The sequence below is a fragment of the Athene noctua genome, chromosome 3, assembly GCF_965140245.1.
Source record: "Athene noctua chromosome 3, bAthNoc1.hap1.1, whole genome shotgun sequence".
Classification (NCBI taxonomy): Eukaryota; Metazoa; Chordata; class Aves; order Strigiformes; family Strigidae; genus Athene; species Athene noctua.
This window is the reverse complement of record NC_134039.1, coordinates 8,536,572-8,549,883: the sequence shown is the minus strand read 5'-3', so window position 1 is coordinate 8,549,883 and position 13,312 is coordinate 8,536,572. Positions and strand designations below refer to the sequence as shown.

At 43.7% G+C, this 13,312-nt stretch overlaps 2 protein-coding genes across 3 annotated transcripts in view; both read right to left on the bottom strand.

Annotated features, from left to right (window-relative positions):
- TULP3 (TUB like protein 3) overlaps nt 1-7,954 on the bottom strand; it is a 33,033-nt gene extending 25,079 nt beyond the window's left edge. The window contains exon 1 of one of the 2 annotated variants that reach the window (XM_074901899.1): nt 7,852-7,954. In XM_074901899.1, coding sequence (XP_074758000.1) covers nt 7,852-7,892 — 41 coding nt within the window. In that variant the 5' untranslated portion in view covers nt 7,893-7,954. The remainder of the gene's footprint in view (nt 1-7,851) is intronic. The other variant, XM_074901900.1, reaches the window with a different exon arrangement.
- A 371-nt stretch (nt 7,955-8,325) lies between these two features.
- On the bottom strand, nt 8,326-11,337 carry RHNO1 (RAD9-HUS1-RAD1 interacting nuclear orphan 1). Its single transcript, XM_074901901.1, has 2 exons — nt 11,170-11,337; nt 8,326-8,961 (listed from the first exon to the last, which is right to left on the bottom strand). Exons 1-2 carry the CDS (start codon nt 11,335-11,337, stop codon nt 8,326-8,328), a joined length of 804 nt encoding a protein of 267 aa, XP_074758002.1.
- Between the last annotated feature and the right edge of the window lie 1,975 nt (nt 11,338-13,312).

Sequence of the window (13,312 nt, the reverse complement as noted above, 5' to 3'; positions counted from 1 at the left end):
GAGACTGACACAACTGTAATTGTTCATTTCTGGGAAACTGTGTAACATCACATTCATAGGAGGATTATAACATTTTTCTGCCTCCCCCAAGGCAGAAGAGTGAGATTTTTTTTGGCAAACATGGGATATTCTTCCTTCGGAATTAGACTAACTGCTGTAAGTCTCCCAAGGTAACCTGGATCTGCTGCAAATCAGCCATAAACTGTCACACCCATTTCTGAGTGACACAGCTCAGGCTGCATCAACATTTCAGTTATAAATTATTTTCAAGCAGTTGGTATTTCAACAAGGGCAAGTTTTAGCCTCTGTCTGGCTTTCTTACAAAAATAAACTTTTCTCCAGTGAAATCAGTTTTACCTCTGATTCTGCACCCGAAAGAAACATTCACAGATTTCTAATGCCAATAGCATATTGTTTTGAGAAAGGTTTCACAAGATTTGTGTGGCAAGTTTTTCACCTACAGGACATATTATGGGAACAATGACATGGCAACAGCGAACACTTCATTCTGGAAGCAATTCTAAATGAATTAATATATTACTGTGAATAAAGATTGTCTTGGATATGCTTTAACACACAAATTACGTCCCACATGATACAGATTGAATAAGACTTAAAATATTTGAAAAGTAGTATAAAATGAACTAATAAGAACTTTAAAGTCAACTGCCAGACCAGGGTGGGGTGGGGGAGCAGAAAGACAAGCATCTAGATCTGTATGTCCTACTCTACTTTAAAACACACCTGAACCCTCTAGGCACTGCATGTTCCTGCCAATAACTTGTGGCAACTATCTCAATGATTTACAACTTACTAAAGAAGATCCTGAAGAAACACAAAGGCAAGTTAGTCCTTTAAAACTTCTGCTTCTACCTACCTCTGAGTTTAAAAATGGAACTTCACTGTGGAATTATTAGGTACTTTTCTTCAAATTCACATGGATTACAGGCATGTCAAAAATACCCAATCCACCATCCCTCAGAAAAACCTGAAAAGGCTGGTGCTCTGAAGAATATAGCTATATATTCTTCATATATAAATATACGGATAAGTTTTGCCTTTATTGTGGCAAAACAGCTGCCCCAACAACTCAGAGCAATAGGAATACTACGCTGAAGAAAGTAATTCAAGAAAAAACAATCTGATACGCCTGTGCTACAGAAAAATATTGTTATAAATAATAATTTTTGTTAGCTAAAATGAAGAAAGTGATTTTAATCCAAATCTATCCTTGCAGCACCATGTTCTCCATACTTGCATAATGCAATAATGCCATTAAACGCACAATGCCCTAATAGTTAAGTGCAGGGTACCTGGAAGTAACAGGCTGTTCAGGTTAAAACAGCTCAGCAAGAGCTAAACTCATTTCGCCTAAAGGAGATCCTTTGAAAATGCATCTGTTTTGTGGTGACTGTTCACATGCCAAATGTAACTAGGTAAATAATGATGCAGTCTAGGATGGACTTACTGCAGCTGAGTTAATGCAGAAAAGACACAAACTTCTCTTTTCTTTACAGGGCTCATCCCAGTGATTTTGTAAGATAAAATGAAACGGTGTAAGCAAGGGTGAAAGGACCACTCAGAAGAATCACCCCTATCTTCACTTTCAAAATGGTATCCGTGGAAGCACAAAACCCTAGTATAAAATTATCACCTTGCAAATGCAACGGGATATGCTCCACACTATTACATACCTACAAAAACACACCTTGAAATAGGAAGAACTAATTGCTTCAGAAGACTGTCAGCAAACCAAACAGGAACCTGCTAGTAAAAGTAACAGAACGTGCAGAACTGAAGGATAATTGGAGGAAAAGTTGAATTATGGCAAAACAAAGAAAAAAGCATATGCTGTCTGATGAGATTCCTTTTTCAGAAATGGATTGATGTTGTCTTGGTGGACAACAAGCTGACCACGAGCCAGCAATACATCCTCAAGGCAGCCTGGGCTGCATTAGGAAAAGCATTGCCAGGTCAAGGGGGGTGACCCTACCTCTCTGCTCAGCACTGGTGAATTCACACAAGAAGTGTTGTGTCCAGTTGTGGGCTCCTTGGCACAAAAAAAGACGTGGACATACTGGAGCAAGTTCATCAAAGGACCACAGAGATAATTAAGGGACTACAGTATTTTGCATGAGGTGAGTCTGAGAGAACTGGGATGGTTCAGCCTGGAGAAGGCTCAGGGGGGATCTTATACAGGTGTATAAATACCTCATGGGAGAGTGTAAAGGCGATGAAGCCAGTAATGCCTACTGACAGGCCAAGCGACAATAGACACAAACTAAAACACTTGAAATTCTATCCTAATGTAGGAAAAAAACTCTTACGGAGACAGTGGTCAGTCACTGGAAGAGGTTGCCCAGAGAGGTTGTGGAGTCTCCACAAAACCTGGCTGGACATCATCCTGGGCAACCTGCTCCAATTGGCTCTGCTTGAGCAGTGGGGTTGGACCAGATGATCCCAAGAAGCCCCTTCCAACCTCCATGATTCCATGATTCTGGCTGTTTGGGTTCTGAAGATCATAAGATAAATTGAGATCGTTTAAAGCCCAAGTCTGAGAGAAATTAGACGACAATAAATAACACAGCCTGTTACAAGAAAATGCACCAGGAACACAAGCATCGTGAAAAGGTTAAATTCTGAGCTCAGGACTATTTTTACTACTGTATTCCTTAGTGTTTCATACATAATTCAAAAACCGATTTACCAAGCACCAAAGATCAGCTCCCCCTACTTGGAACAAGGGACCAGAGCAATGAAAATAATGCAGCACCTTTTGGACAGAAGCTAGTAGATGATCTGTCTGGACTACAAAGAAGAGTGCAAACAAAAGCCTGTGTCATTCTATACTATACTGGGAGAACATAAAGTAGATTCTTGTTTTCCTTAGCCAGAAAAGTCTCAAGTAATTTGTTACAGCATACCTAAAGTGAAAGGAGTATTCTTTTCCTGGAAGGAAGGCCAAGAGAAGCCAGAAATCCACACAGGCTATTAACCATTAAAGCTGTCATGGATGCTGGGAGGATGGCACAGAAGATGACAACCATAAGAATAAAAATATGCACATAAACTTATCTTTAAGTATGTAGCCAAACAGGGGGTACTAAACTGGGTTTTTCTTACAACGTTTGAATGAAAAAGGAGACAAGGAATCTCCTGCCCACACACATTCCTTCAAGAGTTCACACCTGGTGACTCCTTGAGTAAGGACTTTTCAGCTCTTATCCACCAATATAACCACAGAATGTTATGCTTCCAAAATAATGTTTATTCAGGTGAATTTAATGAATCTTAGGTTTCTGCTAAGGAAAAGAAAGAGACATTTATTCCATAAGCAAAACAACAGCTTTCTATTTAATGTCCTCTCAACTACACACTCCAAACCCCCAGGGTCACTTCATTTATAGAAATTGTTCTACCCAAGGAAAGAGCAAAGCAAGATCCACAGGGCTTAGAATTCTGACTCCTATGATCTTCTGTTTGTAAATTATTAAACGTTGCCTGTCACTTTTGTTGATGTCATACCCCATTACAACATGAAACCAGTGAAATGTAGAGCAGTTGCTATTCTCTCCTAGCAACAAAGTCAGCAGTTAAATAGCACACGCTATGCTTAAGCCAGACCAGATAACAAAACTCAAAGTTCCCCCAAAATAAGCGTATTGCACTTCATGTCACAAGCTGCACTTGTTTTGTAGCCTTTCAAACTAAAAATTGGGGAAGGAATAAATGAAATTTTCTGAACTGACACTCTAGAACTGATTGTGGACTTTTAGTCCCAGTCCAGGTTTTTTTTTTATTTTTAAAAGATTGAAAAGGATGCCATTAAAGAGATAGAAACAGCAAAATTTCATTTTCATCCCAAACTAGGTGACTCAGCAAGATACTGCTGTTAGATTCAGATTCTTGTTCTTTCTTTTCCTCAGATTTCACATAAGAATGCTAAATGGGAGAGGAGGGCAGAAGTGACTACAGACTTCTATAACAATAAGACAGGCAGAGTTCTAACATCCCATGGAATATATGTTTTAAACAACACTAGGAGTAAGGATAAATGTTCTTGCAGTAGTCTGAGACAACAGCTCTAAGCATATCAGCAAATCCACTTAGAAGAGAATTCATCCCATGACCCAATTACAACACAATCATAAGTTTTATTTTGGAGATCACCCAAGTGTGCCTCAGTGACAAAACATGTCTGGAGCTATCCCAGGGCAAGCCTGGGTGCAGAAAGTTTTCACACATGCAAAGTCATGATTATGTTGAAATCAGGGCATTAGTCCCTCCTACAGATGCCACACAAACAGTGGTTACAAAAAATAAAGCTGAAAAATAATGGTTGTCTCCATAAAGACAAGTCATCAATAACTGAAATTCTAAATTGCAAGAGATGGGAGACAAAGAAATTAGAAACTGAAGAAACAAGGTTCAACTTTAAGACAACTCTTAAATTCTTTAACTTTAAGACAACTCTTTCATCGTTCTAACAACTGCAGTTACCAAGTGCATTTTGAGCTGTATTTGGAAATTTTAGTGACAGGTGTTACAGCATTGCTACTTTTTCTCTCCTGGCACTGCTGTCTCCATGACAGGAAGTGAGGAGATTCCTCCTTCATTCACACTGACAGCAGCGGCATCAAACTGCAGTCGCAAAGGGTTTTATTTTACTCCTAGGAGTACATCTCAACCACATTTTATAAATTTTACAGATTTATCTCATTTTGGACAGATTTCTTGGTTATAATGTTTGGACTTGAAAGGAATGAAGCAAACAAGATAGAAAGCCAGTTATCTAAGGATAAGATTTGCAGAATTATAAATCCTGGAATTTACAAAACACTGCTTGTTCATTTCAAGGTCATCTGCGGCCAAATAAAAGTACTAAAGGACTAACAGAGATGCTGATAGGCTTTTAAAAAGAAATTTAAACTTCTCTGTCTTCTCTGGATGATAAGTAGAGCTAAAATGATTAGAAAAGTGTGTCTTTTTTTCCTCAAATTATAATTAAAATGTATCTATACAAAATATTCAAGCCCAGCAGCCACCAAGATTCCTAACAACCTCAACTGCACTGAGGTTTTTCAAACAAGGAAAGGACTCTTGGCTGGACAACTATATATGAAATGACTTTTGAACATTTTTCAGTCTGTGGGCTCATAATCTTCTGAAAATTGAGTTTATTGTCAATAAGACCTTTTTCTTCATTAACCTTTGAAGACACTGAGGAAGTATCCCAGAGTTCCTGAGTTCACAAACTGAAAACCACTAACTCATACATGTCTAGTCACCCAAGAAGCATCCAAATTATGGGATGGACCACTGTAGTTGACACCTACTTTTGAGGTCTTTGCAAACTCAGTCAAGATTTTTGCACCTTGAAAATTCTTTTCTTTATACACGACATTTACAAGTCAGAAGCTGAAGTATATTTGGATGGCATCATGTGAGAAGCTTTAAGTATTCCGGTATATTGTATAATTAGTGCACGACAAGGTGAAGTTTATCAGTCTCCAAGATTCTAAAATACATACCACTGTAAGAACCAAATGACCTTCTCAGTATTTTAAAAGCTTACAGTGATTTGGAGTAACTTCTATCTGACTGTTTCTACTGCATTCAACATTATTAATTTCATGCTAAGAATCAAAATGGACTTTCCCAAATGAAGAGAGAAGGTATAGCACTTACCGAAAGCATGAAATAGCACTATCAACTTTACCATTTTCTAAAGCATTAAGACAGTTGTGCCATGCCTACCTGAAAGTCAATCAAACTTCAAAACAAGCTGGAGCAATCTCAGTTGCAGCCACCTCAAATGGAAGATAGGTTAACACAGTGCCATAGTTTCAAGGGACAACCTTTTTCAGAGATGGCCCAAAGCCAAGATCTCGGATGTCTATTCATCATCAAGTAACCCAGCACATTTATAAAAGTATAGACATTTCTTTTTGACTTGTTTCCTTCACCTCTGTCCATGAGAAATAAAATACTTCTTATATCTTAATGTGTATTTTACATATTGCTCAATAGTGAAAGTATTCAACCTCAGGAAAAGAAAAAATAAATTAAAAAAAAAAGCTGTCAACTGGTTTTCAGGTACAGATTTTTTAAACTTTACTGGTAGTATCTTCATTGCTATGAACTGTCAGCTATCATGTATCACACTTACTTCTGTACAAACCACTGTTTGGACAACTGACAATTACTTTACCAAATAAGAGTTCTAATGACTAAACCAGTGATTTATGGATAATTTTACTATTCTCTTCTCAGTAAAAGAAGATCCTTCTTAAGAATACCGTCTTTTGTCTTCCTGCAATTTTACTATTCTCTTCTCAGTAAAAGAAGATCCTTCTTAAGAATACCGTCTTTTGTCTTCCTGCAATTTAATATAATGCTGCTGAACATTCTAAGTTCAGAGTCATACCCCTAAAAATAATAGGCCTGTAGTAGCTATTTAAAAACTACATACTTTTCTTTAGGTTCATGTATTCTAGGTTTTTTACTTTAACATGGAGACTAAGAAAGTGAAGGAAATGGATTGTTTGTTTAATAAACTGGGGGGGGGAGGGAAGCAGCTATCACATGAACTGTCATTATTGTTAGGCTATTTCTGTGAGGCACCCATAAAAGTATGCAAAACAAGTTTCTTCACAGAAAGAAATTATACCAGTACAACTGTTATCAGAAAAGCAGCATAATTTCCTGTAGCTTCAACTCTGTCAAACTTAGACAATCTAGTATCTATGCAAGGAAGTTTACGTGCATCTGGTCCTCAGTTTTTCAAGCATTGTTTCCAGAATTGGTACACAAACCTCAGCTGTTAAAGTGTGGGTAAAGAAGTCATCTTCTAATGTTTCACGGCATATTTGGTGGACTCAAGAGATTATGGGGCCCCTTCTAACTCTATTGCCTCTTTTCATCCTCAACTAAAATTACCATTTATGTCATAAACAAATACAGTTTTTCTTCTACGCTGTGCTCGTTATAATCCAGCTGCTAGAAGTTTAGCTCTAAAGTTTTCTCTCTTTACTTGCTTCTCCTTACCCCATCCAAACATCAGAGGCACAGAAGATACATTTCTCCCGTGTTTTTACAATCACGCTAATTCTGTCAGAACCCATTTTCACCGCCTGTCTGTATCCTCACATTTAATTTCAAATAATTTCTGGTTTGAGCCATTCAGGTGCCACAGGAATAATCTCTTTCCAAAATCTCTTCTCCCAAGTTCACGGTTGTTTTTCTGTATTACATCAGTTAAGTTCCTTTCAGTTATTCCTGTCTTTCTTGCAACGGGGATCAGAGTATGTTACCACACACATCAAGAGCTTCATTAGGAACTGAAGAGCTGAAGAACACTGAAAAAAATGCTTCACAGCAACACCTGGAAACAAGCAGCGTGGACCGAGACCCCACAAAACGAGTTTAATTTACAAGTATTTAGATGACGCATAACGTCACGTTGAAGAGTTAAGCACATAAAACGCAGCCGGGTTTTACACTGCTGCTGCTCGCCTGCTGGAAGTGGTTACCAGGGCAGAGCAGTCACAACGCCCGGCCGAGCGGCACGACGTTACCACGCGGGTCGGGGGCTCGCACCGCCCCACGCACGCGTGGCGGCCCGCGGTTCTGCCCGCCCAGGCCCCGCTCAACGCGGCACCGGGCGCTGCGCGGCCCGGGGCGCCGCTTCTGAGGCGAGGGGAGGCGAGGGGAGGGGGGTGCAGCCTCGGCCCGGGTCGGTTTGCCCCCGGAGGCGCCGCCTACCCGAAACCGCGCCCGCCCGCCGGAAGGCGGAACCGGACCGGGGAACGCCGCACCGGGCCGCCCACCGCCCCGCCGGGCCCTTCTCACCTGTCGCCGGCGGGGCCGCTCCGGCCCCTGGCGCTCTCCATCTCCGGTCCCGCCGTTGCTATGGGGCCCCGGTCGCCACGCCCGGCCCCGCCGCTACCCCTGGCAACGGAACTCGGCACTGAGGCACGACCCTATTGGCCGAAGGCGCAGCACCCGGCCCGCCCATTGGCCACGGCTGCACCCCGAAGGGGCGGGGCGAGCCGCGCGCATGCGCAGGAGCCGCTCTCCCCCTTCCCGCCCCCCGCCTCCTCAGGGCCGGGCGCCCGTCCCGCCAAGGAGCGGCGCAGGTCAGAAAGCGCCCGCCAGAGCCCCCCGTCCCCCAGAAAACACCCCCTGTGTCTCTGCGGCGTTTCTCAGGAGGCTCAGCCGGCCGCAGCGCGGGGCTTGGCATTTGAATCCTCTCCTCTCCTCGTCCTTGGAAGCGACATGGTCGGTTTGGATGTGTCTTTGCACGTAACTGCTGCTGCCGCCAAGTCAGACGTTGGCCTGTCTCCTTGAGAGCTCGGGGTTCGCCGTCACCAGTATGTCAGCAGCACTCAGCTGCCCCCTCTCCTGCAGGTATTTCATGACGTGAGGCCGCTGCCTCCAAGTAACCTTTATTCCATACTCATGCTCGGGAGTGTCTGTAACCAGTACTGCCGCTGCCTCCCCGCTCCCACAGGGGTCTGTACCCGATGCCAGCTCTGTTTCTGGATGCCAGGCACTGCTGCTGCATCTCCAGTTCCTTACAGAAGGCACCTGTGGAGTGTCTGGAGTAAAGACCTCAGGCTCCACAGGCTGAGGAGCAGGTGATGAAGGTATTTCTCTACAGCTCCCCAGGCTCTTCACCTGGATGTCTGCTGTCGCTGTTGTCCCTTTCTTGGGCTGACTGTGAGAGCGCTGTGTGTTCTTCCTGGAGCAACTCGGATGATCCAAGGGGTGGACTGTATATCCTTCTGGATTCTCAAAAGTCAAAGGAGGAAGTTTGCGGACTGTAGCTCTTCGACAAGCTCCTCCTGCATGGAGCAAATTGTGGTTGGCATCCTGATTCTGGGGTTTGTGAGGACCACAATGCTGCTTCTGGCATGCTTTCAACGCCACTGAGTTAGTTGTTTCAAACTGTGGGCACACCTGAATGGAAAGATGCAATAATAAGAAAAAACCCAACAATTTTCTCCAAAGGAATGTCAACCTGATTCTACTCCCCGACGTATCCCATCTTTTTTCAGTGTGTTCATTAAGTGGGTAATCTGGTCTGCAGTAAATAAAGATGCCTCTGAATTTCAACATCATGTTCTGCCACTCTTCTCTGAAAAGTGATTGGGGTGTGAGCTATATTCTCTGACAACTTAAAAAGAACTCAAGATCTGGGTTTTAAAGAAAAGTCTAACTGGTATCTACTCCTGAAACCCCTGCAGATTTAAAACAGTTCAGAGCTGGATGCTGTTTCTTCCTGTGTCTTAAATATAACTGAATAAATTCAGTGAACTGCATCCTCAGTCTCCCTGTACAGGTAGAGGTTGAACTGCGAGCAACAAAGTTATTGAAAGGATGTCCACTTAGCTCCATCACCTTAGATTATATTAATATGGTTTTCACACTGTTCCTCCAGAACATCTTTACTTCAAAATAATATCTGTATTTTGGAGTAACAGATCACCCAAAAGCCACTTCTAAAATTGGCTTTCTATAGAAGAGGGTCAAGGCTCAACAATCTATATTTCTTTGAAAGATTCTGGACTCGTACTCAAAACCTGGAAATCCTTCTATTACAGTATTCTTTAATCTTCCTGAGTATCAACAAAGAATCAGGTTCCATTTCTTGCAATTTGTTTTCCCCTAGAGCACACCAAACTGGGTTCTAGCTACAATAACTACAGATCCCTTTCAGCCTTCCTAAGTTACTACATAGTCCCTCAAAAAACTTAAGTGCAATTTAATTAAGGACAGTGATTGTCTGCTGTACAACTGCACTGTTTCAATGAAAAGCCTTCACAGCAGAAAAGGGAGAAATTATTCTCTTATAATTGTATCCTGGCACATACTTAAAAGATCATAGGTGAACCACTGACTTTGAGACTATGACTTCCTGGCTTCAGAGAACATGTAGGGTAGGCTTTACCAATGCAGGCACCTAGCAGTCAAGAAGGTATGAAAAACTTAGATTATATCATGAAGAGAGGAGCAGAAAATCAGTTGACACTGAAACAAGTTGACAGAAACTCTGCAGAGGATGCTTCAGGAAGTTACAAACCTACCAGGATTTTCAAATGGAAAAATATCTAACCATTTTGGTGCTGATAGCTTCGAATTTTAGAATCATTGTACATTTGGAATCAAAGAGCCGAGTACCAGTGTGTATATTTCCACCTCTTCCAAACAAAAAGAATGCTTATTCACAGCAGTTGTTTTACTTAGTGTTTCAGAAACCATAAAGCTAACTGCCTCAAACATATTTAAAAAAAAAAAAAAAAAAGGAAAAAATTGAGTATGTTCTACTTTAAGGTTAAGGCCTCATAAAAGTAACCCCAGGTCACCAGGAACAAAGGAATGTTTCATGCAGGTTTGAAACCACACTTCCTGTGCCCACTTTGTGAAGAGCAGTGTCAAGCAGCAAAAATGCTTCAGCAGAGCTCCCCTAGGTGATGTCTATTGTTGTATGGGAACAGTCTGCCTCTGCAGAGCCTGTTTGCTTAAAAAAAAAAAAAAAAAAAAAATCTTTACATTACATTATATAAGGATTATCTTAGGACACTGCAAACAGTCCCTGGAATGTTTTTTCAGACCAGAAAAGGAATCCCTCAGAAGAGCGATATGGAAAGAAGCTATTCAAAATGTTCAAAATGCACAAAATGGAAAAGAGAGCAGGTTAGAACAAATAATCCTGAAGTGAAAACCCACGTTCTCTACATTCTGCAGCGCCAGATTTAAACAAAACACCTAGTACTTTAACATGTTACACTTGGAGTTCAGCAGTTATTTCAAGCAGCAACCCAATTAAAAAATTCCCTCTAATGTTTATTACACCCAGGCTTTTCAGTTGCCATAGAAAACAGGGTTTTCCTGATTAGAATTCGTTTTTCAGAAGGAAAATAATCGTATTAATCAGTACACACTGCACACAGTTTTATGACTTCAAATAAGTAAGACCTCAATGGCTGTAGTTAAGACAGAGAAGCAATTCAGAAGTAGTTACTTCTGCTTTAGGCAGTCGCAATGAATCCAGGTCTGCGCTACTAACTTTCAGAATCCAGAACAGAGAACTTTCTGTCGAGACATGCGTGAGAAACCTGAAAACCGTTGCTGTGGGACGCAGGGGGAAGGATAATCTCTACCAACCCAGGCAGCAGAGGTGTTCTGGTGTACAGTTCTTGCAGGAGCACGTCTTGGATTCTCGGCCGAATGTAGTGGAGTTTCGTAGCATTGGACGGGTCCCTCTCGCGGCCTCTCAAGGAATATCAGCTCTGCCTTCCTGGCCTTGTGGGTACATTTCTTCTTCGGAGGCATCAAAAGATATGGTAAAACCACTGAAAAACCTCATGATGCTTGCTAGAGCCAGTTGGACAAAGAGGAAAGCACCCCAAGGAGATACCAAAGTGCTCTTAAACCTGTAGAAGACAAATAAATGAACTTGAAGACAAACCTGTTTGGAAACCTCAAATATAGTGTTTAGCAGAAGTAAACCATTTATGCAACGGTACGGCTTACACATCTCTGTACAGACTTTTTCCTACCAGCAGGTTTTGAACCTTCTGTTGAATTTCAGGTAGATTTAGAAATGCAGAGCAGAATATAGAAACTCCTCAAAGCTGATAACCAGATACATTGGAGAAGACAGAGGCACAAACCAAAACAAATGTCCCAGCTGCAGGAGTTCTGAACTGACCTTTGGGCAAGACTCAACATTATTAGAAAAATTAGTTTCTCATGAAAATGCATTTTAAATACCCAAGGCAGGCAAACCCACATAGATATTTCTCTTCATAAAAATATTCTAGAAGTAATTTGAAAGACACCCATTTATGATAAGTCCTGACTAAAATACTGAAATACAGCACAAACAATATTTAAATGGGCTTGGTCACTAAAATTTTAAGGAAATTCAGATCACCAGAAGAAAAAGAAAATGGTATGGGAGTAGCTGACCTACTGAAGCAGCTATGTGAAAAAAACAATTTCACATTAGCTCAATACCTAGTCTAGTCAAAAAAGGGTTTAGGAATTCAAAGTCAGAAGAACTTTTTTCAAACTGGCGTGTAACGCCAAGATAACCAGGATTTCAATTTCTAGTTGCTAATTACTTATATTTTTTAATTTCAGGATTTTAAAGTTTTTAAATGCAAGACATACTTGGCATTTCCCTCCTGTACTCTACATCTCTTACACAAGGTGGCTAAGCGAAGAGCGAATAAGTTAAGAGAAATGATGTTGAATTTAATTTCCCGTTCAAACACAGATTAGGACGGATCAGGAGTCCCAAAGAGCCCACTTTCCGAGAAATGCCTTCCCCTGCCAAACGCACAAGAGCGCGGCAGCCTAGCTGCTTACCGAGCGAGCCCCGCCAGCCCCCCGAGCCGGACACCGCCCTAGCACCCGCTCAGCGGTGACATTCCACGGCTCCTCACGAGGGACCGGCCCGAGGCGCGGCGGCCGAGGGCAGCTCCGGGGGCCGCCCTGCCGGGGTGCGAGCGGCTCTCCCGGGACAGAGGCCGCAGCCGGAGCCCCGCCGAGGGGAGGGGCTGCGGCACATCCGTATCCCCCGCCGCCGCAGCCGATTGGCGCGATTCGCCTCTCCCCGCCTCCGCCCCATCTCATTGGCCCATGCCGGCACGTGACACCAACGAGTCGCCGGGCGCCAAATTCAAACCGGGCATCGCTCTGTGCCGCGAGTGGCGGCGGAGCCCGGAAGCGCTGGCGGTGCCGCCTCCCGCCGTTCCCCCTGCCCGGCCGGGGAGGTGGTGAGTCCTGACCCGCGTCCGGCACCAGCCGCAGCCTCCCGGTGCCTCCCCGCTGGAGGCAGGGGCCAGCATCCCCCTCAGAGCTGCGCTGGGAGCGGAGGGCGGCTGGGGGAGGGACGTGTCTAGGCCCGGCCTGGGCCGGGGCGGAGGGGCTCTGGGGGGCAGCCGGGCTAGTGGCGATCGCGGTGGGGCTGGAATCAGAGCGGGTGAGGAAGGCCTGAGGAGCCCTTCCGCGCCGCCCCCTTGGCACCCCTGGGGCCGTGCATGCACAGGGCTGCCCCGGGGCCTGTGCCGGTGGCAGCGCTTCGAGGCCCTCTTGGGAAGCAGCCGGCTCCCGCAGGGAACGCAGCCCCTGGGGGGCTGGCTAGAGGCTGCTCTTTCGCCGCTGTCTCACGGGGATCTCTATTTAAGGGAGCGGAGCAGATCGCGAAGGGCCATGAGTGCGCCTGGGTGCTGCAGTCCCGGTGTAATGCTGAACGCTTCTGCCGGTGGCCTCGCTGCTGGACAGCCCCTGGTCGCCGGGC